The 22,166-nt window shown below is 45.9% G+C and overlaps 1 protein-coding gene across 7 annotated transcripts in view; it reads left to right on the top strand.

Moving 5' to 3' along the window:
- Window positions 1–22,166, top strand: part of LOC128766455 (dedicator of cytokinesis protein 9-like) — a 61,895-nt gene that overhangs the window by 16,138 nt on the left and 23,591 nt on the right. For 5 of the 7 annotated variants that reach the window (XM_053878107.1, XM_053878108.1, XM_053878101.1 and 2 more), the window contains exons 2-6: window positions 11,346–11,462; window positions 16,845–16,934; window positions 18,844–18,926; window positions 20,115–20,184; window positions 21,354–21,449. In XM_053878107.1, coding sequence (XP_053734082.1) covers window positions 11,346–11,462; window positions 16,845–16,934; window positions 18,844–18,926; window positions 20,115–20,184; window positions 21,354–21,449 — 456 coding nt within the window. Of the gene's footprint in view, window positions 1–7,351; window positions 7,589–11,345; window positions 11,463–16,844; window positions 16,935–18,843; window positions 18,927–20,114; window positions 20,185–21,353; window positions 21,450–22,166 lie in introns of those variants that run through there. The other 2 variants (XM_053878105.1, XM_053878104.1) reach the window with 1 other exon arrangement.

The following is a 22,166-nucleotide window of genomic DNA, read 5'->3' on the forward strand; positions in this document are numbered from 1 at the left end:
CTACCATCTTGTCCTGCCTTGTGCTCCTCACCGACAGCACGGACGTCTGCCTCGGTGACAGCGACCGAGCTGGAGGAAGTAGGTCAAGGACGGCCTCCTCTCGGGGACAGAGATGCTCTGATGACCCGGGCGGGCTCAGCTAATCCCCCGTCAGCGTTTAAGAGCCTCAAATCAATAGCTTGAATTGAGACTTCTCTTCATCACGGCGGGCTGGTCCACTTGCTTCTAATGAGAGGGGGATTTTCTGTGTGCTTCTGGATTCCATTAGGAAAACCTGATCCACTCACTTGTGTGAGGTCATCTCAGTCTTGACCTCACACAACCAACCAGTGTAACAACCAGTGAACCCACCCCCCCTTTATCAGAAGCTCACTCATTTCATTCAGGACATTTCCTGAAGGAATTCAGGCATGTTTCAGATGGGTCCAGACTCAGTGCTGCCAATAGTAGCTTTGTTAGCGTTGGTGTTAGCTTGCGTTACTGGCTTGTTTGTAAAGATGGCTATGTCACGTTAGCATGTTGAAAAGTCGCTGTTTATCAATTCCCAACGGCTACTTGGAGTCACCTCTTCTCTTCACTGCCAGAGGTCGGCTATGTTCTGAATCACACTGAAGACGGCAAAGACCAAAACCCAGCACGTGTTCTGTTGCTGCAGAGTGGGTTCCCGTAGTACGTTTATTCAACGAATCAATTCAACTTTTTGGGGGGGTTTGGCAACTTTCGCTGAGGATATCGGTTCTGACACGGCATGATGTCAGTCCTGACTCCAGCTGTGTGTCTTCTTTTCTTTCGTCTCTGTTGTTTGTTAAATGTCATATCATTACATTTGAAAACAGCCTTCAACAGCCTACAGCCGAGAATAATCCAGATCTAATGATCAGTAAACCAATATTGTGATGTACATGATGTGTGGTTTTTGCCATGTCACAAACTCTTCTTTAGATGAGGCACACGAGGGACTGGTTCTCCCTCTCCATTGGTTGGTGTACATCAACTACAGAGCCAAACGCAGTTAAGGTTTTCCGCCACATCATGAGGCGGCCATCTTGACTATGGAAAAAAAACAAAACAGCAAACCTGTTTCATCTGCTGACGTGAATCTACCGATATCTCACAGCACTGAATCATCACTCTCATTCTCGCTCCCATCATCGAGGGTGGAGGCCTGTCTTGGCAGGCACGCCCCCAGCGCCCGATCGTTTTAGCCACACCATCTTCTTCATCATTTTACAGCCTGATCTAAGACACGTGGCTACATGCTGTTTTACCCAATATAAAGACGTGTGTGGAGTGACCACATTTCTGCAGCTCCGTCAAGTGGGCTGAGGTTTGAAGTGGTGTGGCGCTGATGTGGGTCAGAGGAGGAAGGCACTGGAGCTGCGCTACCATAAGTGCTGACCTCTCCCAGGCACAGTTCACCATCAGAGCCGTAATTCCCTCCAGGCTTGTTATATCCACCAAAGACCACAACAAACACGTGGAAGGAGACAAACGTCTCACTCGTCCATCTAAAATAGGGGTCTTTCATTTGCTTGATGTCTCTTCTCATGTGGAAGAGCCATGTGCTGCATGCATCAGTAGGTTGACCAGAGTCAGGGAAGAACGTGGTGACGGTTGAAGCAGCTCTGGAACTTCTCCTCCAGCGTGCGTTGGCTTTTACTGACACAAGTCCAACCAGCCAATCAGGAGCCGGGAATCCACCCGGGACCGAACGTCATCTCCCAAAGAGCTGGGATGAATCTGATTATGAGCTTGATGCATTTCATCTTCCTCATTGTTCTTAAACGGCTTAGACGCTTCCTCTGCTCAGAATAATGTCATTTAGGAGACAATAACAAAATCACTTTAACTGCTGATTTGATTGGACTGTTTGAATATTTTAAAAAATCCATTAAAAAAAATGCAGATAATCAAGAGGCGACCTGACGAGGAAACAAGGAAGCAGAGGGTGGCGTGGACTGACAACGTTATAAACTAGTTTTTAAATTGTGAGGAGTGAATCTCACCTGCTTCCGTCCCTTCATATGTCTGTCCGGACTTGTGAGTTGTTAGATATATTCCTGTTCAGTTAGGGCTGAATGGGGCTAGCTTACCTTGGTATCAAAAAAAAGAATATTGGCTGAAAAAATGAATATAGAATTGTATTCTTATTTATATTTAAGACCATTCTAGTTCTCTACCTCTATACAAAAATGTCCCATTTCAATGTCTTTTTAAAAAAAAAAACATTTTTTCCATCCATTTTTTTCAGCCAATATTCCATTTTTCAGTTTTAATATTGGTCTTTCGAGTTCTCTTGTGTGTGGCACTGTTTTAGCGTGGGGAGGGGGCCGAGGGGATGTGGCTGCACGTGCATATTGTGTGTATGCAATGTGCATTTCAGTTCAGGTGGGCAATGCCTGCTAACTAACTTGCTTCAATCAACACGATTCCCAGATGATCTTCTGACCGCTGCAAGTGCTGCGCTGGGCTGCGCCTGGTCCACAAGCCTCGTGGTGGACACCAGCTGACTGCAGCTTGCTGCTGATGGAGCCAGGTCTTGTTTTCGTCTGAAGCAAAGCTGCTGCTGTGCTCAGCTGATCCTGTGCCGTGCCGTTTCCCACCCTGGTGCTTCAGTGTGCTTGCTGGCCCATTATCTTCAGCACTCACTGCTGTGCTTAAAAGACTTTCTGGCCCAGTCGCCCGCAGTCAGTTGTGTTTACACTCTGGACCAATCAATACGCAGCATTGGCATGAGCACACGCCTCTCTCGGTGGAGAGCCGGCGAGCGTCTTTCACGATGACATCCTGCCATTGTCAGGCCCGACCGTGTCCCAGGTGTTGTGAGCGCGGTCCTGGTGAACGGCTCCATGTGGGACCCTCCTTCCCAGAGTGCTGTGTGGAGGGGCAGGGGCCAGGGAAAACAGGCCGCAGGGCGCTGAGCTCTGGTCAGGGCTGGGTCGTGTTTTCGCTACATTCCAAGGTACACCCTGTTTTGCTTCGGTCCGTGATGGAAACTGATCGTATCAACGTGCCGTTGCGTAATTGGAGCAGTAATGACTGAATCGATGGGCTGGTGTGGCGGTTTCTCCCACTGTAGCGGCTCAATCTGCTCTCAACAGCTTAATAGGAGCCGCTGCAAAAACACACCATTTTATGTTCCAATGAAAATAACACAATACAGAGCAAAAGACATTTATAGTGTTGCAGACTGAGTATTTTGGGAGGTGTTTTTTTATTGTCACGGGACGTCCAGTCATGGTGTTGTGAGTGACTGAATTGTTCTGAGGAGTGTTTCGGGTCCAGTGACCTGAGAACTAATGCTGATGATGGGTTCTTCTGCCCGACCCTCCTGATGGATCGGTGTCATGTTTTAGCTTCCTGTCATTAACAACAGATGACTCCAGTGGAGAGGGAGACTGGGCCACTTCAATCAGTGGCAGGTTGACCTTGCTGATGCGGCTCCGTGGCCTCATGCAGCTCACCTTCAGCGCACAATGTCAAACTATCCATGGCACGTTTGTCATTCATTTTATATCGGCCCTGTTTGATTCAATTTATAGTCGCAAGCCTTAACTTTTTTTTGTGGTTTATTCATGCATATTTTAACCATGTTTTTTGTCAATTCAAAAATGTGCTTATGTATTTATTAAATGGATTTGTTTGCTTATTCTTGTGATTTGTTCTGCATTTTAAGTCATTTTGAAATGATATATTTATATATTTTCATTAATTTCATTCATTAATTTCATTAATTCATTAATTTCCTGGTTAAAATTTTTCATTCTGTACTCATTCTCTAATCAAATGATATTTTTGTTAACGCTGTTATTTCTGTAATTTATTTATAATAATTAATACAAATACTGTAATTTTGTATTCCGTTTCAGTTCTTAATATTAATCATTATCTGCTGCATGATATCAGTTATTTTTTGTCCATTTTGCAATAATTCTTTCAGAATTTTTTAAGAGCTCAATGATCCTCACATGTGAAGACACATTTTTCAAACATCACTCATATCATCATGTCTCAATTTAATTTAAATGTCCTCAAAAGACAATACAGCTCTCTCTGATTTCCTCCCACAGTCCAAACACAAGTGAGCAATATTAAATATGGATGATTGTGAACGTGGGAAAGAGGCTGATATACTTGACAGAAGCTCAAGATAACTGGGCTGTCGATGGTGGCTTCATAAGAATAATAACCTTCATTTGCTGATCCTGGATCAGCGAGGAGCCTGGAGGCAGATGGACCGTCTTTCACTCGGCTCCTCCAGTGGAAAGGTTTTGTCATGCGTGAGCTTCACTGCACTCAGAGCTGCCTTGTCCGCGCAGCCCGGCGTTCAGCAGCAGCTGTTGCTTCACTCAGAACCCGACTCAGCCTCAGATTGAGCTTCTGCTCGTGGCAGGTCTTTGATCTCATCCTCACCAGGACGATGGAGAGCATTGTCAGCTCTGCTCAGTCACTACCTGCCGCTGCCGAAGGCCGCGCTCACTCTCACTTCCTGTATAAACCAAGGTATGCTGATCTGGACCGGGGCCAGACTCCACTCCCACCGTCGTCAGCTTTTCTCTGCCTTATTATCCAGATGTCAGTGACTGAGTCCTGGGCCAAAGTCTGTTTCTCATTGCCTCCCTGGCCGTGGTTTCTGCTGCCGGAGCAGCCGTGTCACATGATCACGCCGGCGTGGCTGTGTTCAGTACAGAGGGCTGAGGTTTACCTTTCCCTCAGCTGAGCATCGTCCTCATCATAGTGGCTCCCAGTTGTTGAAGATGCCACAGACTAAATGAATATTTAGACGTGAAAAGCCTTGTCGGATCAATTATTATGTTGGAATAATGATTAGAATCTATCTTTATCTATTTCAACATAAATGATTGATCTAACAAGCTTTTTTTAATATTCATCTTTCAGCCCCCCTTTGCTCTGATGTCTGCTTTGCTCACTCTTGTGTTCTGGCGATGAGCTTCATGAGCGGGTCCCCTGACATGGTTTTCCAACAGGTGACTCTCTCATGAAGTTCATTAGGAAGGCAGAGTCGTCTGAAATACTAAATATATTTCAAGATATTTTTCTTTGCTACGCCGTTCTATATATTCTGCTTCATATATTTGATGTCTTTGGTGTGAAACTACCATGAAGAACGTAGTAAAAATAAAGAAAAAAAAACACTCAGTCAATCAGTATATAGAATTTTCTTAATTCATTCTTAATATATTTTTTTTTTAATAAAGAAATATATATGTATATTTATTTTTTAATTAAGAAAAAACATTTTAACTAATTAATTTTTATTTTTATAATTATATATACAGTATGGAATTATTTAGAAAATTAATTGATATATTTTATACACTCTGATTGAGTGTTATTATCTATTAATTATTTGTTCTTAATATTCATTGAGAATTCATTGAATTCCATAATGATTTGACTGACTCACTAACTGCAGCTCAAGTTGCACACAAGGTGCCAACTGTGGCAAGAAACCACTTTCAGGCAGAAACGGGTGTTGGCTGCGTTACTGGCTCAGATGGGACACAGAATAAACTGCACCCTGAAGGGGGCAGTAGAGAGTGTGAGTGGGGGCCAGGTGATCGAGCTAATCGAGCTCACTTCTAGCGTCATTAAAAACATGAGTGTTAAAATGATTGTTTTACTTCTCTATTGATTGGAATTGGTGAGTGGGGGGCGCTGTGGGATCATGTGACAGGGGCACGGCAGCAGCTGTGCACTCTCTCCCTCTCTCTCTCCCTCTCTCTCTTCACCTTCCACTGACACTGGCTTGAAAAGATAACATCCTCCCCTGCTGTGGCCCTCTGAGGAATCTCTGAGGTCGGCCCACTGCTGAGGTGGGTCGACTGGAGCTGCGTCATGCTGGAATGCCCCTGCAGCAGTTGCATCAACAAGCAGCGAGACGATCACACACCGTCGCACGCTTGGGTCAGAGACAATGGGACGTGCGTGTCGTCCACCGCTTCATTTCAGATGCAGTGTGGAAGCCTCATTCATGCTTTCACGGGGAAGAATAGACAAGATAGATGTGTGAACACATGAGATAATACACTCCCGTTAAGACGCTTGGACATACTTTGTCTGTATATGAACAATTTTATCGAATGAACGAGTTACTTTGCTGCTATAAAACATATCAAAATATTGAAAAAGTCGGGACCTGAGTAGGTCAGCGTCTTCTGATACTCTTGAGAAGAACATTATGACCAGCCACATACGTCACGAAGCTTGGAGCCAGATGCTAGAGCTGTGTTTCTCCAGGTATCTTGTGGTACCATATGTATCCTGATACCGAAATAGTGATACGATACATTGCGATATATTGCGATACTGTTTCAACAATATATTGTGATTATAGCCATTATTTTGTAAGGAAAAATCAGACAACACAGTACAATATGATGTGCATGAAACTAAGTTTGTTGTTATGACGTCAGTCCTGTTAAGACTTTCAGTTACATTTCACTCCCCGACAGAGGAATGACACGCTTCAGTCTACAGAAAGAAAATATTAGTTAGAGAAGGTATTGACATGCAGCTGAATATCCAAGTATCTTTGTACTAAATCTTGATGTAGCCGACTTAAGAAATCCAGACAATATCGCTCAATGAAGCATTGTGATGTCTCAGCAACAATATCGACTCGAGTATCAAAATATTTGAGTGTATCGATGTTTCCTTACACTCCGACTGATTGACGTGTTTCACGCAGCTATTCACATCAACCCACAAAACCACTTCAATTATGGGTATTTTAATGGGAGCCATTTTTCACCTTTATTTAAAGGTCACATGGCCAGAGACGTGAAGGAGAAGATGTTGCCAAAAAGCTACAAAGTTGGCCTTGAAATGGGTTTTGAATGCAACATCTGGTCCCATTAGTGGAATCATTGGCAAGTGTTTGATGTAATATAGCTGTGTACTTGTGGAAAAGGTTGTTTTTCTCCCTCACATTTCCCAGTTTGATGTAGCTAAACAATGATTTGACCTCACTCTGTGTCCTTTGTGGCAGCTAGTTTGCGTGTATTCAAATGAGTTCAACATCAGACTGTGTTTCTGAGCCACCCACCGACTGTGGCACCAGTGTTTGCCCTCCTTCATTGTAACAGAAAATGAGCTCTTATTTCAGCTGTCGCACACACACGACACTCTCTGGCCTGCCGCTCTGTAATTCTGGAGGAATGTGTTTGTTTTGTTATCAGCTCTGTGTCACTGTACAGGTGGACACACTGCAGCCGTGCAGCATTTGTTTCTGAGTGGGTGTTTCACTCCCCCAGGCTGCACAGCTGAGAGTGGGAGGGGCCGTCTCCACGGTCGGGGTGTGAGGGGAGTGAGGCTGGGCAGATGAGTGAGACGCTGGGCTGCGAGCAGGACTTGTGAGAGACTTCTCCAACTCTTGGTCTTGCTCTCGGACATGCTGGCTGTGGACTCGTCTGTGGGATATATCTGGGAGATCTCGTAAGCACATCTGGGAACCATGCAAGGGCGGGCGGGAAAAACTCCCAGGAAGGAGCTGGTGATCGAGAGCCCGCAGCAGTACAGGACTTCCTCTGCTGAGGCTGAGGTGGATGCAGCGCCACAGGTGGTGGTAAGTCGCTGAGATCTGGATACGATCGCACAAAGTTTGAGATCTGGAGACTTTTCCTCTGAACTGGCTTCCACTCGGAGCTAATGTGTAACCCGCCTCCTCATAAAGCACTGGACGTGGCTCAGAAGTCCACCTGGATGACCTCATCTGAGGATCGTGTCAGAGTCACTGCACCATTGTTCCTGGCTGTCATAGCGAGCCGTGACAGGAGGAGCGGCACAGCTGCCAGAGCGAGTGCCGTGCAGCTCAGATCATCTCTTAAAGCTTGTTTTCTGTGCGGAGGATTCGGTTCACTAGAAGGAAGAAGTGGAAAACGACAGTTAGTCAATGAATCTGTGTCTTTTAATGTGAGATATAGCAGGGTCCAGTGGTGCCACCTCAAGTTGGGTGATTCATGTGTCCACCAAGTGTTTGTTGGTCCAGTTTCTGCCCTAACACAGACCACATTTGAAAGTGTGTAGCAGTGGAAGACGTATCTTCATGATTTAGCTGAGTTTCATTTGGACAGTTAGCAAGGGTCATAGTTGGGCGGGGTGGAGGGGAGTGGGGGGTCAAGTTTAGGGTTACAGTTATCACAAATATATTGCCGGTCTAAACTGTGAGGATTGGTGAATCCAACAAAGCATTTCCATGGCAACTCAATACACAAACAGCAAGGATTTCTTCATAATGAAAACCACACAGTTAGACCCAGTGTGCTCTCCTTCATCTGCCAGGGAGGACTGGTGCTGCAAGGACTAGTCGACTAGTAAATGAGTCGCTGACGGGTTGACTAGTTGGCGAGTCGTGATTTCTACATTCTCTTAGGACAATTCGCCGTGAGAACAGAAATACGTGGGGCTCCAGGACCACAGCGACCCAGAGCATTTGGGGCCATTACATAACGGACACATCAAAGGACATATCAAAGGACACACCCCTTTTACACTATATTTCAGTCTATTGAAATTCAAATACAAAGTTTCTAAGCACCATTTCACATGAAACAATATTTACAACACTGCGATCAGACATGTTGGCATGTTTTCAGCCCGTACAGGTTGACAAGTTGGCAAATCGTGAAGGTAGTCTGTGACTCGTCTATTATCAAATGAATCGGTACTCGTAGCCCTAGTTAGGACCTCACCCCACCTTTTAAAACTCTGACGTCCAACATCCCGAGTCACGTCGCTAGCTCCAGAGTCAGAGCCGCGGCGCTGAACTACCCACACCTGCATTCCCATGGTGCTGCGGTGAACACTGGGAGTCTGAATTCCAAATCATTTTTGGGAGAAGGTTTGATCACTGAGGCTCCAAAAACCCTTTGGTGAATGATGTGGGAAAGCCCCAGAGGGGGAATTCCACCTGACAATGGAGGGGGGGGCGAGCATCCATCACTGGGTCAGAAGGGGGCAGCATCCCTGTTGTGGGGTCGCTCTGAAGTCATCCTCGGTTTTAGAGACCTGCAGGGGAATAGTCCACGCATGGGAAGCTTGTTTGGGAGTGGGATGTTTCCACGCTCACCGTATGTTGTCAGGTCCATGAGGCTGCCGGTGCTGGTGATGTCATCGTGTCAGTGGCTGGTACGGGCCGCTCAGGAGTCTACACACACTCCTCTTATCTTCTCCTGACTGAACCAGCCCAACCTGCCATCAATCTCGGTCTTCATCTGCCTCAGCACTGAGAGGTGAAGTGTGACGGCCTTTAATTGAAAGTCTCAGCTCAGAGAGAAGAGTGCTGGTCATGTGACGAGGTGGCAGACAAGGTGGCACCATCGCAGAGATGGGCTGCGAATAGAACCCGTGTTGAGTCATGTTTATGTTGGTGCTGATTGAAATGGGCAGTTACATTCTGCGTCCCACAGCTGAGCTGGTCCAGGCCCTGTCAGAACCATCGTGATTCGTGGGTTCCCAGAGGTGAGCGTGGTGCTTCCAGGAAGTGCCGTGGCAGCCAAAGTTACCTCAGAGTCATGTTTCCCACGTTTTCGTGTGAGCGCATGACAGAGCAGGGGCAACTCGGCAGAGCGTTCACATGGTGCTCCCACAGCAGTGTTTAGCCCTGAAGCCTCGGCCTCAGTTCCAAGCTCAAGATCTGGGTGGTTTCGCCTGAATCTTTCATGAGGAAGTAAGCTGTCGCTCCGCACCTTGATTTGTGTCGACTTTACTGCTGATAAGACTCGCTACTGAAGTCGTAGCATCGATCATTAACCTTCATAAATCTCACACTTCCTGCCGAGTTCCAACTGATTTGACCCACTTAATCATGGAGGCACAGCTACAAACACACGTGTAGAAATGTGTTTACTGGACTGTGAACCATCAAATCTAGTACAGACTGTGACAACACCAGGCTTTGGCACTGGAGTCTGAGAGCACTGGAGTCTGAGAACAAAACCCACTGACCGGACCTCGACTGGATCAAATGTTTGACTCGCTCAAATTGAAGACGACTTATTAGACCGCTCTATCTCGGGTCAGTGGGTTGGATCTGGATTGAAGTTGAAATATTTGCTACACAAAACTATATGTTGACTAAACATTAACTGCCCCGCTCTGCGTTTATCTCTTAAAGAATCGTCCCCCACATGACTCTCGACTTTATATAACATGACTTTAAGGTTGGTTTAAATCCATTCAGCGTGAAGGTCACTCATGAAGGTCACAGATTCTTGACCTGAAAAGTGGAACAGTTGCAACCATTGCAAGAAAAAAAGGCCCATTTATGCTCTCTTTACGTACGAAAATGTTCTTGTCCTTTTCGAACGATTAGCGTCACTAATCACATGCTGTTCAATAATATATCCACCAGGGGGAGCAGCCCATCGTCAAAATTTCAGGACAACAACAAACTCCAAAACCAACATGGCGACTGTGGAGTCAGTGTTGACCATGTAGCTCTTGCACCAAAGAGGAAACAGAGGCAGCGTTGTAGGAGGCGGTGGTCGGTGAGGACGTTAAATATATCACCTGGAGGACGGAGAGTTTCCACCATTGTGATGTCTTCTTCATGTCTCATTAGAGCTGCGTGTCGGGGTGTAACAGCAACACTGCCCCCATGGTTTCTAGTGGTACTGCTCCGTAAGCTTTGTGGAAAAGTGCAGAAACACGGAGGAAATGAAGGAATGAAGGAAGGGCACGGATCGAAGTCTCCATCCGGATCTGGATCCGTATGGAAAGTTAACCAGAAATGGACCTTCAATCATGTTAAGCTTCAGCTTTTCTGATTTCAAACGAATTGTGCCAGACGCGATCCTGACCCTGTGGCCCTTGTGACATCACAATGAAGCAGCATCAGTGGGAATCTTCTGGTGTTGCACCGTGATGTGGCGTTCATGTGGTGTATTTTCATCCTTCATATTTGGGGTTACTCTCATTGGAAACAACTGTTTTCCACAGGCCGAGCGTGACTTGGAAACTCGCTGGATCATGATTCAGTCATTCATCTTTGGGTTTAACCCGTCAGCTCGTGATATACCATCTGTTTGGAATATACAGACACGCGTCATCGCCTTGATTCATGATGTCATCGGTGCAACATGTACTGTTGCCCAACAGTGAGGTTTATTGATCGCAGATATTTTTCTGCCGCGATGAACTTCCACTGCAGCTGCTGGGGCCTGATTGATCTGACTGTACTTCACCTTCCTCCTCTGATTTCCTCCTTTCTCTTGCAATCATCTGGACTATCTTGACCTTCCTTATGAAGTCTTTTCCGTCCAGTATTCCATGAGAGCAGTCTCCAGTTTGTCACCTAACTTGCGTTGGCTCTGTGTTCTCAGGTGAAGCCCAAGGTGATCGAACCTCTGGACTATGAAAATGTGCTGGTGCAGAGGAAGACGCAGATCCTCAGTGACGTCCTCAGGGACATGCTGCAGTTCCCGCTGGAGGACTTCGAGGTGAGTCGGACTCTTCTGGCTACGACAAACTCGCACGTTCATCTCTCCCCACGGGCCGGGCGTGGCCATTGTTTTCAGTTCTGGGTGGGGTCTCTGCTCTTGTTTACATCCCTTCGCCGTGCAGTCACGGGTCAGAGGTCGTCTCTTTAATTGGCTCATTCTGTCCCAATGTTGTGACAGGGCCGGCGCTATCTCCCGCCTCAGTGTACAGGACGTACGCTCCCTCACACTTTCCGCGCAGGGGATGGAAGGTTTTGAATAGAAATGGGCTCCAAGGCCGCCAGTTCAGGAAATGAGACTTTTATTCAAACAACAATATGGTGGCTGTCCTCCAGTGTGACCCCGCTCCTCTGTCTCACGGCGGAGTGGAAACTTTGAAGTCTCTGAATGATCGGTGAGAAGAGTGTTTGTTGGTTGATGGCTTTAACATCAAACGATCCTGCTCTCCTGGAAATACACTTTAGCTGGACAATAGTTTTTCCTAAAGGGACGTAAGGGACACTGACACTCACATTGATAGGAAGGGCCTGGAAACTGCAGACAAGGGGCCCTTTTTATAAAAGGAAAAATTAGATGTAAAAAAAAATGTTTTTGGTATTAAAATTAAAAACAACATATACACAAATGTAATGAAATTATCCTATATACTATTTGTTAAAGAGGAAACAATAAATAATAATCTGTTGTAGAAAACTTATTTTACATACATAGTAGAGACATATGAGTGTTTTATACAAAAAGTATAAACAACATATACACATATGTAATTAAAATATGTATTTTGGGAGAGTAGATATCAATAAAACAATTTGTTTAAGATGAAGCAAAAATAATAAAGAAAGAAAATGAAATTAAAAAATCCTTTTTCTCCTCATTGAGAAGCAATACTCAAAAATGTTTGATTAAAGAAATATAATTTTCTGATAAGAAAGGCAGTTAAAATTGTTTTTAATTCATAATTAAAGAATAACCAGTAGTTTCAATCTACAGGGTCCAATAGTGGCCTCTGCACCACACTTTATGCAACTCTACCATGAGATGGAGTGACTCAAAGAACAAGAGTTTCTCTGTGTGGACATTGAGCTCTGTCATCCACGAGAGACTCAGAGTAGAACCTCTGCCCCTCCACGTCATCAAGCATCTTGTCCGAATGTCTGCCAGATACCTCCCTAGTGATGTGGAAGTACTGCTCAAAAGTACATGAAGAGAATCTCACTCATTAAAACTTCATGAAGCTTGTGAATGACTCCTTCAGGAGTCAGAGTCTTCTTTGTGGTCCCACTGTCTCTGGAGATGTTTGAAATGCTTCACCGTGTCAGAAAAACAACGGTAGATTTACGACTCAGCGGTCTGAAGGAGTTCAACCCGCCTGTTCACCTCGACCTGACGTTTTCTGAGCAAGCCTTTTATAGTAGAGAAGTTTGAAGCAGTCTAATCCACCTAATCTGGTGGGATTCTCCTTTAATCTGGAGAAATTCTGGCCCACTAGAATGCAGTTTTTCGGCAGGAAATATGACACCGACGCAGTAGAACCTGAACATTTGTCAGATATGAAGTGAAAGTGAAAATCCAATGCCAGTATTTAAACGTTTTCAAGTAGGTTCTGCTCTCAGATTAATGTGAAGTGTGAAATCCTGGAACTTCCCGTGGCTCTTATTGATGAAATCAGAACCAGAGTAGTTTGTGGTTGAATCTGCCTCCCTGCTGCAGTGAACTGAAGCCTCATCAGTATTTTATATTTAGATGATTCCTCCCAGCACGATGTGCGTCTGTAGAGTTCCCAGTCCAGTGATTTATGGCGGGGCTTGTTAACCCTCTGTGGCCGGCAGCTGAGCCCTCTGATAGTGTTTCAGCCTTGACTTTGGCTCGGCACATACCGCCTCCACACAGGCAGCGCATTGTCAGGAGCCAACAGGTGATTCTGTCTGAGGCGGCGTGATGGAACATCACATCTGTTTCCGCCGACACGCACTGTGGTTTGGGTCAGTTCAGCTCTCACGATAAGTGATCCAGTTTGTCTCAAATCCAGCCTCAATCAGCTGAAAGAGCTTTTGTCTCGGCCAGTTATTTTGGTATCAATCCAGTGGCGGCTGTGACCGACTTGTTATCTTTACCCCGCCAGCTTCACTAGTGTTGCTCCCCTCCATGTCTTCAATTCATCTCTGTCCAGGCTTGATCTCAGAACTGTTGGCTCGGTGGTGTTTCCCTGGGTTTCACTTGTATTGTAGTGGCAGAATGTCTTTCCTGGACTTGTTCTTCCAACCTCCGCCTCACTCAAGTCTGTCTTCATCATGCCCGGAGTCAGAGGTCAAAACCTTCCCCCTCAATGGAGATAGTCTTCTACATAAACTGATTCCAGGAAGTGCCTGCATGTTGTTTTCACAGATAAATATTTTGCTCGAAAAACACATTTATGTGATGTATTGATACAAGAGCTCTGCAAATAAAATTGTACAAAATAAGCAAGTAAGGGAGGAAAGATGAGCTTTTAACTCATTTTATCACACAAAGAACAGAATCATATTTTCAATGTACATTAATAAATGTGATTTTTTTGTTTTTCAAACCAGTATTGTTGTAATGAATGAATATGATCCAAGTGCACAGCTGTAGCCGTAGTGATCGACTTCAAATGAAGAAGGAAATATAACATGAAAAAAAAACTTTAAAATAGTAAATAATAGTAATAATAAAAATAAATATTAGGACTGGGTATTTCTATCAACTTCATGATATACGTATCACAATACAGTAGTCACGACACGTATTGCGATGCCTGTGTATCCTGATACATGGCTTTCACAGTGAAACGTATCCCGATGTTTAACATACACATACTTAACATACATTTTTAAGAAAACCAGTATATCCAAAACATATTAGTTTGTCTTTACAACTTCAGGAGTCAGAGCAGGGCCACGCCTTGTCATATTTTTTAATCCATAAATACATTAAATAAAATGGAGTCATCATATCTATAAAGGTTCAGCTATTTCGCTGCACCTCCATGGAGACATTATCTTCGCCATTCAAAGTGGAATCCCAGAGGAAATTCTCCTCCGGATGGTGAAGACTCATTTTTAATGTCACAAATGAAAGCCCTCAGGGATCGGCTCCCTAATAGTGGACCCGTGTGGAAATCCTTTGGTCTCCCTTGCAGCCAATTAAGCGTATCCTGTTGCCAGTTTCCTGCCTCCTTTCACCGTGGTGTTTATTTAGTTCTGCTGGATGGATTTTTGAAGATTCCCATCTTCTCTGCAGGAAACTGGGGAAAGGAAGGAAGGAAGGCTTTTGGCTCCTGAACGCCAGTAACCCGAGCAGTGCCACAGAAACTCCACTGTATTGTTCTGAATCTTAAACTGGGAGCGGAAGTGGCCACAGCAGTTTCAGGGGGTTTGGAAGTGGAGCTGGGTTGGTAGCGGATGTCGGTTGTCGGAGACTGAGACACTCACTAGTGCAGGGGCGGTCAACCAGTCCGAGGCTCTGAGCCACACTGTTTGACTGTGTTGCTGAACAGAGCCACATGCTACAAACATGTCAGGCTGTGAGGCTTCACCTGATCAGCTGCTCACGTGACTTAGCGGCAATATAGTGGTTAAAGCTCATCCCTGTCTGTCGCAAGGTTGCTGGTTCACATCCAGCGTATGTGTCTTGTGCATGGATTTTTCAAATTCCTCCATTTGACCCTGATCCTCCTGGAAATATCAAGCGGCGTAGATAGAAATGTGGGCGCCATTGACTTGACTCCTCTATGTTTGGACGTGGCTCATGCCACCAATAACGTGGCCCCGGTCTGTGTGTGTGTGAGCCACGCTGCAGACTGGAGCGTCTCCTCTTCACTCCACTGAATTCAACGCACTTCACCACCATCAACAATGAATCACAGGTGAAACACATGCCACCTTTAGTTTAGGGAAGGACAAAGTCAAACCTGGAACTGAGTCATGTCAGTGGTGTTGATGGTGGATCTGATCTCAAGTCTGAGGACCACCACTCACATCGGCCTTGAACGTGCGGTGAGGTTCATTGTTTATGTTCCAGAGTTAGTCAAAGTCATCTCGCTGGAATAACTCTTACTTTTTCCTCTTATTTCCTGTATAAACCATCATCTCAGCAGCAACTTGACCAAAATCGCAGCCAGTTCGGCGGCTCATTTGGTGAAGAGCCGCATGAAACTGGGGAAAGAGGCGCATGTGGCTCGGGAGCCGCCCGTTGGCCAGGCCTGCACTAGTGTGAAGTGATTCATCTTCCTTCTGCAGCCCATCAGCGCTCACACTCACTCCTGTAAACCCTTGCTGCTCCGCTTAACAAAGTTGTGTTTACATTTCTCTTGCTCACTGAGATTAAGGGATCACATCACGTTAGTCAGATTTAATCCTCCTGCTCAGATCTCTGAGGGAAATTATTGCTCTGTAGTCATTACCCAACCATTAATATATATATGTCAGGAGAGCCACCACGATGGATCAGTGAGAACAGACATGTAGGAATGTTGCTGTTGTCAAAACAGCTCAGCAGCCAACGCTTTCTGATTTACATCTGAGAGTTATTAACCATCATCTTTAGGTAATTACTCCCCATTAAAAGCCGTTTAAAGCTATTTAAATTTGTCCTCAGAGAACGACTTAGTTTCTTGTTGTTTTGGTTTCTCTCACTATTTAGTTGTAGTGTTTGTGAGTTTGTTTTTAACTGAAAATGTTAAATCAAGCATATTCTTCTTTATTACACATCATTGAGCTTTTTATGATTCACGTTACTCTTATCAATTCATGATTAAAAAGTGAAACAATGAGATTATCTTTCCCCTCATTACCTACTTATTTTAATATATGTTTAATATTCATTACAAATTATTATTTACAAAAAATAGATTTTCTACTTTGACGCCCCCTTTTGGCAGTGCTTGAGCGTAGCGTGGTTTTAGATCTTTGACACGCTTTTCTTTCTTTCCTTCTTTCTTTTCACCCTCGACTTCTGTGAATCATTTGGCTTTAATTTGTCATATTCAGAGCCGATGGTTTTTGTGCGTTACATGATGAAGAAAAGCACATGGTTGGCATCTTTGTTTGTATTCTCTGCTCTTTTTGGGGAGGATTTTCCAGCTCTGAGAGCAGATTGAAAGCGTTGATAAATCCTTCAGCGAGGACTTAGACGTGCTGAGACCCAGATTAGTTGGAGACAGTCTGTACAAGGGTGGAGCGGAGCCAGGCTCGGGGCGCGTCGCTGCTCCAGGAGCCTCCTCCTCCACATTCTGCCCGGCTCACCTCCGCTATCTTTCCTCCTTTCATGAAAACAATGTTGCGTCCCAAACATTGAGAGGAATGTTTGTCTGGGAAGCGTCTTTGTTCAGTCTAACGGACTTGTCTTCTCGCTCTCTTCCAGATTTCAACCTTGCGGCGTCAAGGCAGGAGTCTCCACCCCACCGTGCCTGAGAACGCAGAGAGAGACGCTCAGAGTCTGTTTGTCCAAGAGGTACACTGGAAAGAACAGAAACATTTGAATGTTCAGCTTTTAAGATAAGAGAAAATAGACACCACCGGGGTTGCACTTGCTGCAGAGCCACGAGGGCGGGACCTCCGGGTTTGTGGCCGTATAGACATGACAGGATGTCCCGTGGCCTCCCCCCTGGGTCACCTCTGCCAAAAGCTGAAGGCTGCCTTTGGCGTCAGTATAGGATGCAAAAACCCACATTAAGAAAGCCAATATATTACACTGTGGGAGTGAGGATGGGTGCGGCCCTGGTGGGACCCAGGGGTGAGAGTGGGTTCAGATCCTCTCCAGAATCTTGGACAATTATACTTACCAACTATGACAGTCTTCTCTGTCGGTCTCGACCGGTCTTGACAAGAAATCCCGCGTCTGCTTAGGCTGAGACCCAGACACGATGGAGTAGAAATGCATTCCAGAGCCTAAGACCCTAAAATAGTGGTCTTGAGACTGAGACCAGACTCGAGTAAAACACTACCTTTTTTTGAGCTGGAACCTCAGTCTTCCATGAGAGACTAAGAATAACGCTGCTGCTGTTTGGCTCGGGGAGAAGCCAGGTGAGGTGTCTGCACAGGTATCGCAGGCCTGTCCATGTGGCGGGAGCCCAGGTCACTCTGGAGTGACACTGTAGGGCGAGGGAAGAGTGGGATTCTCTCCTGACCGAGCCCATGTTTGAGTCATGCAAGAGGAACAATGGTTCCTGGTCGATGTTAAAAGCAAATGCAGAAAGTGGGAGTGTGTGTGTTGTTGCTGTAACATGCGGCGCAATAGGTCCAGCTGCGGGATCCAGGCTGAGTACAGACACACACCAGAGCTTGGACGGTAAAGTGACTCACTTCCATAGGAGTTTCTGTTTCACATGTGACACATCCTTCACCAGGGAAAGTCAGCAGCCTGACGTTGTGTAATCCCTGACTTGAGTTGGTTTGTTTGCTCTGAGACACATCCAGCTGTGATTTCTCTTCCATCCTCACTGCAGGTTCAAACAGGTTCCACGGGAACACATGCTCGCCTCTTTGGTTATTCTCATGCTGTCAGAATGAAAGCGAGTCGATAAAAAGGTGATGAATGTGGCGCTGTCGAACACACGGCCTTTTCACTTCCAGCTGCTCATCTGTGAGGTCAGAGGTCACTCAGAGGCCTTGTCTAATGGCTTAGAAAAACAGAGAGGACTTTGAGGTTAAGTGTTGCGTGATCACTCCTGGACAGCTGTGGAGACGAACCCGGAGAAAGCCTTCCTGTTTCCAGTCACTCGTCTCATCGGATCGGTTTCTTCTGCTCGGCAGGAGAGAGCTCTCCTCTGAGCACATCCCCGCGAGCTGCTTCTATCACTTACTGTGTCGATGAGCCGTTTCCAGGAAAGGGAAGGAGATGGAGCTACACCTCCGACTGTTTGGTCTCTGTGAGGGGTGACTGAGATGGAAAATTTCTGCCCAGGCTTTGATGCATTTCTCATCTCTGAACAGTAGTTGTGGAAGTCACCAGGTCAAGAACTCCTTCTCCCCCACTTTTCCTGAGGTCAGCAGAGAAGGGGATTCTGCTTGTACCTTGGAGAGCTTTGTCTTCTGGCTCAGCTCTTTCTTCCTCATGATGGAAGACACCTCAGCGATGACCTGGAGAAGGATCTCCTCTCCAAACTGCGTGCCATGGTCACTGACTTACACAAACGTATTCTCCTCTGCTGTGACTAGTTCAACATCGTCCAACCTCCGAAGAGCCGCGCTCTGATGCTAAAACCATCCCGCCACAGCCATGTTTGGCCGCTGCTCAGAGCCGTGACGCGAGAATGATTGCAACCCCAAACATCCTTTAATCACCGGTCTCCTGTGTAATTCCTGCTTATGCCGCCATGTTGTTGTGGTTCTCCAAATCTCCTTCATTTGTAACCCTGCAGTGCATCAAGACCTACAAGAGCGACTGGCACGTGGTCAACTACAAGTACGAGGACTACTCCGGAGACTTCCGACAGCTTCCAAAGTGAGTTGCTGAGACGCCCTGACGGGCAAGTAGGAACAGCCACGCTGCATACTACCTGGATGCCGGAGGCTGTGACTCAGACTCACGTCATGGTGAACTGACTGTGCTTTGAGTTAGCTTAGCTGGTGAAACCTTTATGAATGTCGAGGGAGAAGAAAACAGAATGCAACCAAGACACGAGGTCAAGTGGAAACACCCTCATTGTATCAGCGTTGTGTCATCGTGTTTCCCGAACATTTTACTGGCAGAAACCCAGCAGCCGCTGCCAAGTTTGACTGTCACAATGTTGGAAGTGGGGATGTTAAAACAATCAAGGATGACGTAGAGAGAGCTCAGGTCCTCCGTTTCTGTATTCCCCCGCTGGCTCAACACAAGCTTTAAACACATTATTAATGTTTCAGTTTCAAATATGAACCGGAACAATGAGCTTATTCAGAGGCACAAGTGTAGCGGGCATGTGTGGAGGAGAGCGGAGCAGATGCTTCACTGGTGGATGAACATGTTTCGTTTGTGTAGAAACAGAGGAGTTATTGAACAGTGTGGGAGTGTGCGTAGCTTTACGTTCACAATCGCGGGTTCGACCATATTTTAATGCGTAAAGCCCTCAGTAATTAGTGACAGAGACTTGAGTGGTGTTGGATTCATCAGACTCAGCAGGAAGCAGGTCTCACGCATGCTTCTTTCTTTGATCAACTTTGCCCCTTCACAGAGTCGCAGTGTCCGTCTCTTCACGGATCACGTGGTGTTGATGTTTCAGCGTAAAATGCGACTCATGAAACTTCAATCCAAGTAGTATTTCAAGTTGTTTAGGTGTTCGATGGAGTTATACATTTTTTTTCAATATTAAAAGTTTAAGTTTTAATATTTAAGTTTAAAAGTTTTATTTTGTTTTACACAAATAAATGACTCAAAATTGCAGCCCTCCGTGCTCCCCTCGCCTCCTGAACCCCCAAAGTGCTAGGTGGTGTCTCTAGTTCAGTGTTTATAACCTCAGTTGGACTCTGTTTTTGGGTCTGGAACGAACAAAGATCCTCTCAAAAACAGCTGCTATGACAGTGAAAACTGTTTTACATTCTGCAGTTGGACATGTTGTCGATCATGGCTGCACAAGGCTGTGAAAAGTTCCACCTCTCGTACGTTAAGCATCAAACCGCTCTCATGTTTTTAATCCTATATTTCACTTCACAGCAAAGTGTCTCGTCCCGAGAAGCTGGCGGTCCACGTCTTCGAGGTGGACGAAGACGTCGACAAAGATGAGGTGAGCTCCGGTCCTTCAGCAGGATGAAAGGGTTTTTCCCAGCTAATAGCTGCAGGGAGTGGAAATATTTACTCGTGCTGACTGTTACATTGCCTCCCTTCTCTTCCCATCCTTTCATACTTTGCGCTTCAGCACCCAGATTGGGCCGCTTATGCGAGTCTTTATTGTTTTTGGATGAGCTGGTGTAGGCGGGTCGCCGACAGATTTGACAGCGGATACAGAAATGATGCAGGTATTTAGAGAAGATCTTACGGAAAGTGAGCGTATGGAAACTCTCCCTGATGATACCAAGCTGCGGAAACTTGAGCTATGACCTGATTTCACAGGCCGCGATTCACCTCAAGGCAGCCGGAATGAATTATTCGAATATTAACTTCAACTGTTTAATGTGAAGTATGAAGGTCCAGCGTGGTATTTCAGTCAAAGGTTGTCGCTTTTCCGTCCGTCTCCCGTCTGTGAGAGTCTTGACTTGCACCAATGCTTAAGTAACTGAGCTAGCGTCTGACTCAAGCAACGTTATGGGTTACGTGGAAGATGCTGAACCTTTCATCCAAATCTCACATCTTCTCTCTAGATTATAAACCAAAGATTGTTGTACTTCCTCTAATAAAACAGTGTTTTATCCATCAGCCAGTGTGTGTGTGTGTGTGTTAGATGTGGGAAATCGGCTCCCTCCGCGCGGCAAATGTGAAAGTCGGGAGTGAGTTTGATTGTTCTCGGGGGTCTGGTGAACCTGGTCCAGACCTTTAAACACTGAAGGAGCTCACTCCAGATGAGGCGAGTGAAAGTGATGCTAAATACATGTGGCAGCTCTCTGACTGACTCAGTTGCGAGCAGTCAGGTTGTAGGTTTGAAAACCCACATCTTGCGAAGTCATTAAACACAGAAAGCGTTTGACTCTGTAGGCAACTCGTCCCGCAGAATTGGGTTTATTTTGACGGAGAGGAGAAGCCGGAGCTTTGGCGTCATGTCGGCCAGTGAAAGACAAACGCTGCTCCTCCTGTGGTGTGAAAGGTCCGATCTGTTTGTTGAACGTTCCCCGTCCAAGAGCCTCTGAGATCTTTGACTGTGATGTGTTGTGGCCACAATAGACGGCCTTTCATCTGCACCGTCTTGCAGGAGCGTGTTCCCGCCGGCCTGGATCCTGACTCCTGCTCTCTCTCTTGCAGGACACAGCGTCTCTGGGGTCGCAGAAGGACGGGATCACCAAACACGGCTGGCTTTATAAAGGCAACATGAACAGTGCCATCAGCGTTACAATGAGGGTGAGAGAGAGAGCGAGTCTGACAAGTCGGTTGCCTGCAGGGATTTTTAATGTCCAGCAGGTGTCAGTATTCAGTGACACAGTATCAACACAGTGTGTCATTGTGTCGAAACGCTTTATGATGCCTCATTTACCCATCACTACCGTTTATAGTCCAGTCCGTTTTTGTCGCCGCCGGCCGCCGACACATCTTGAAAACATCTTGAGTGTTTTGCCAGTAGTGACGCGGAGATATCCAAACCACCGCCACACAACCGACGTTGATTTGCCCTTTTCCCTCACGGTATCTGACCGGCTGACACCATCTGTCCTGCTCTCGGGTCCACCGTCGCTTATTCTGGTTATTATTTTTGCCTTGTTCTCCTGACTCTTCCAGCACGCTGAAAGCGAGTCGCAGGAAACTGACGTCATGAGCCGCGTCGTAACTGATAGCTTGGCGGCTAACGCTGCAGTCACTCCGCGGTTCCCAGAGAAAGTTTCCAAAAACACCAACAAACAGCTAGTATAATCACCCTACCCCCCAGGATTTTTGGAACCGTAGCGTAGCCCCCCAATTCGGAGTCATTCGGAAGGTTTTATATCCATTCCAGTAGCGATCTGAGTGAGAAACACAGAAGCCAAGGGGTGAGTCTTGACATGTATTGAATTGAAAATCCAGTTAGCTGTTGGGAAATCCATCATATTACCACATTATAATTATATTTGTTATGATTTTATT

The sequence above is a fragment of the Synchiropus splendidus genome, chromosome 10 (genome assembly GCF_027744825.2).
Source record: "Synchiropus splendidus isolate RoL2022-P1 chromosome 10, RoL_Sspl_1.0, whole genome shotgun sequence".
Lineage (NCBI taxonomy): Eukaryota > Metazoa > Chordata > Actinopteri > Syngnathiformes > Callionymidae > Synchiropus > Synchiropus splendidus.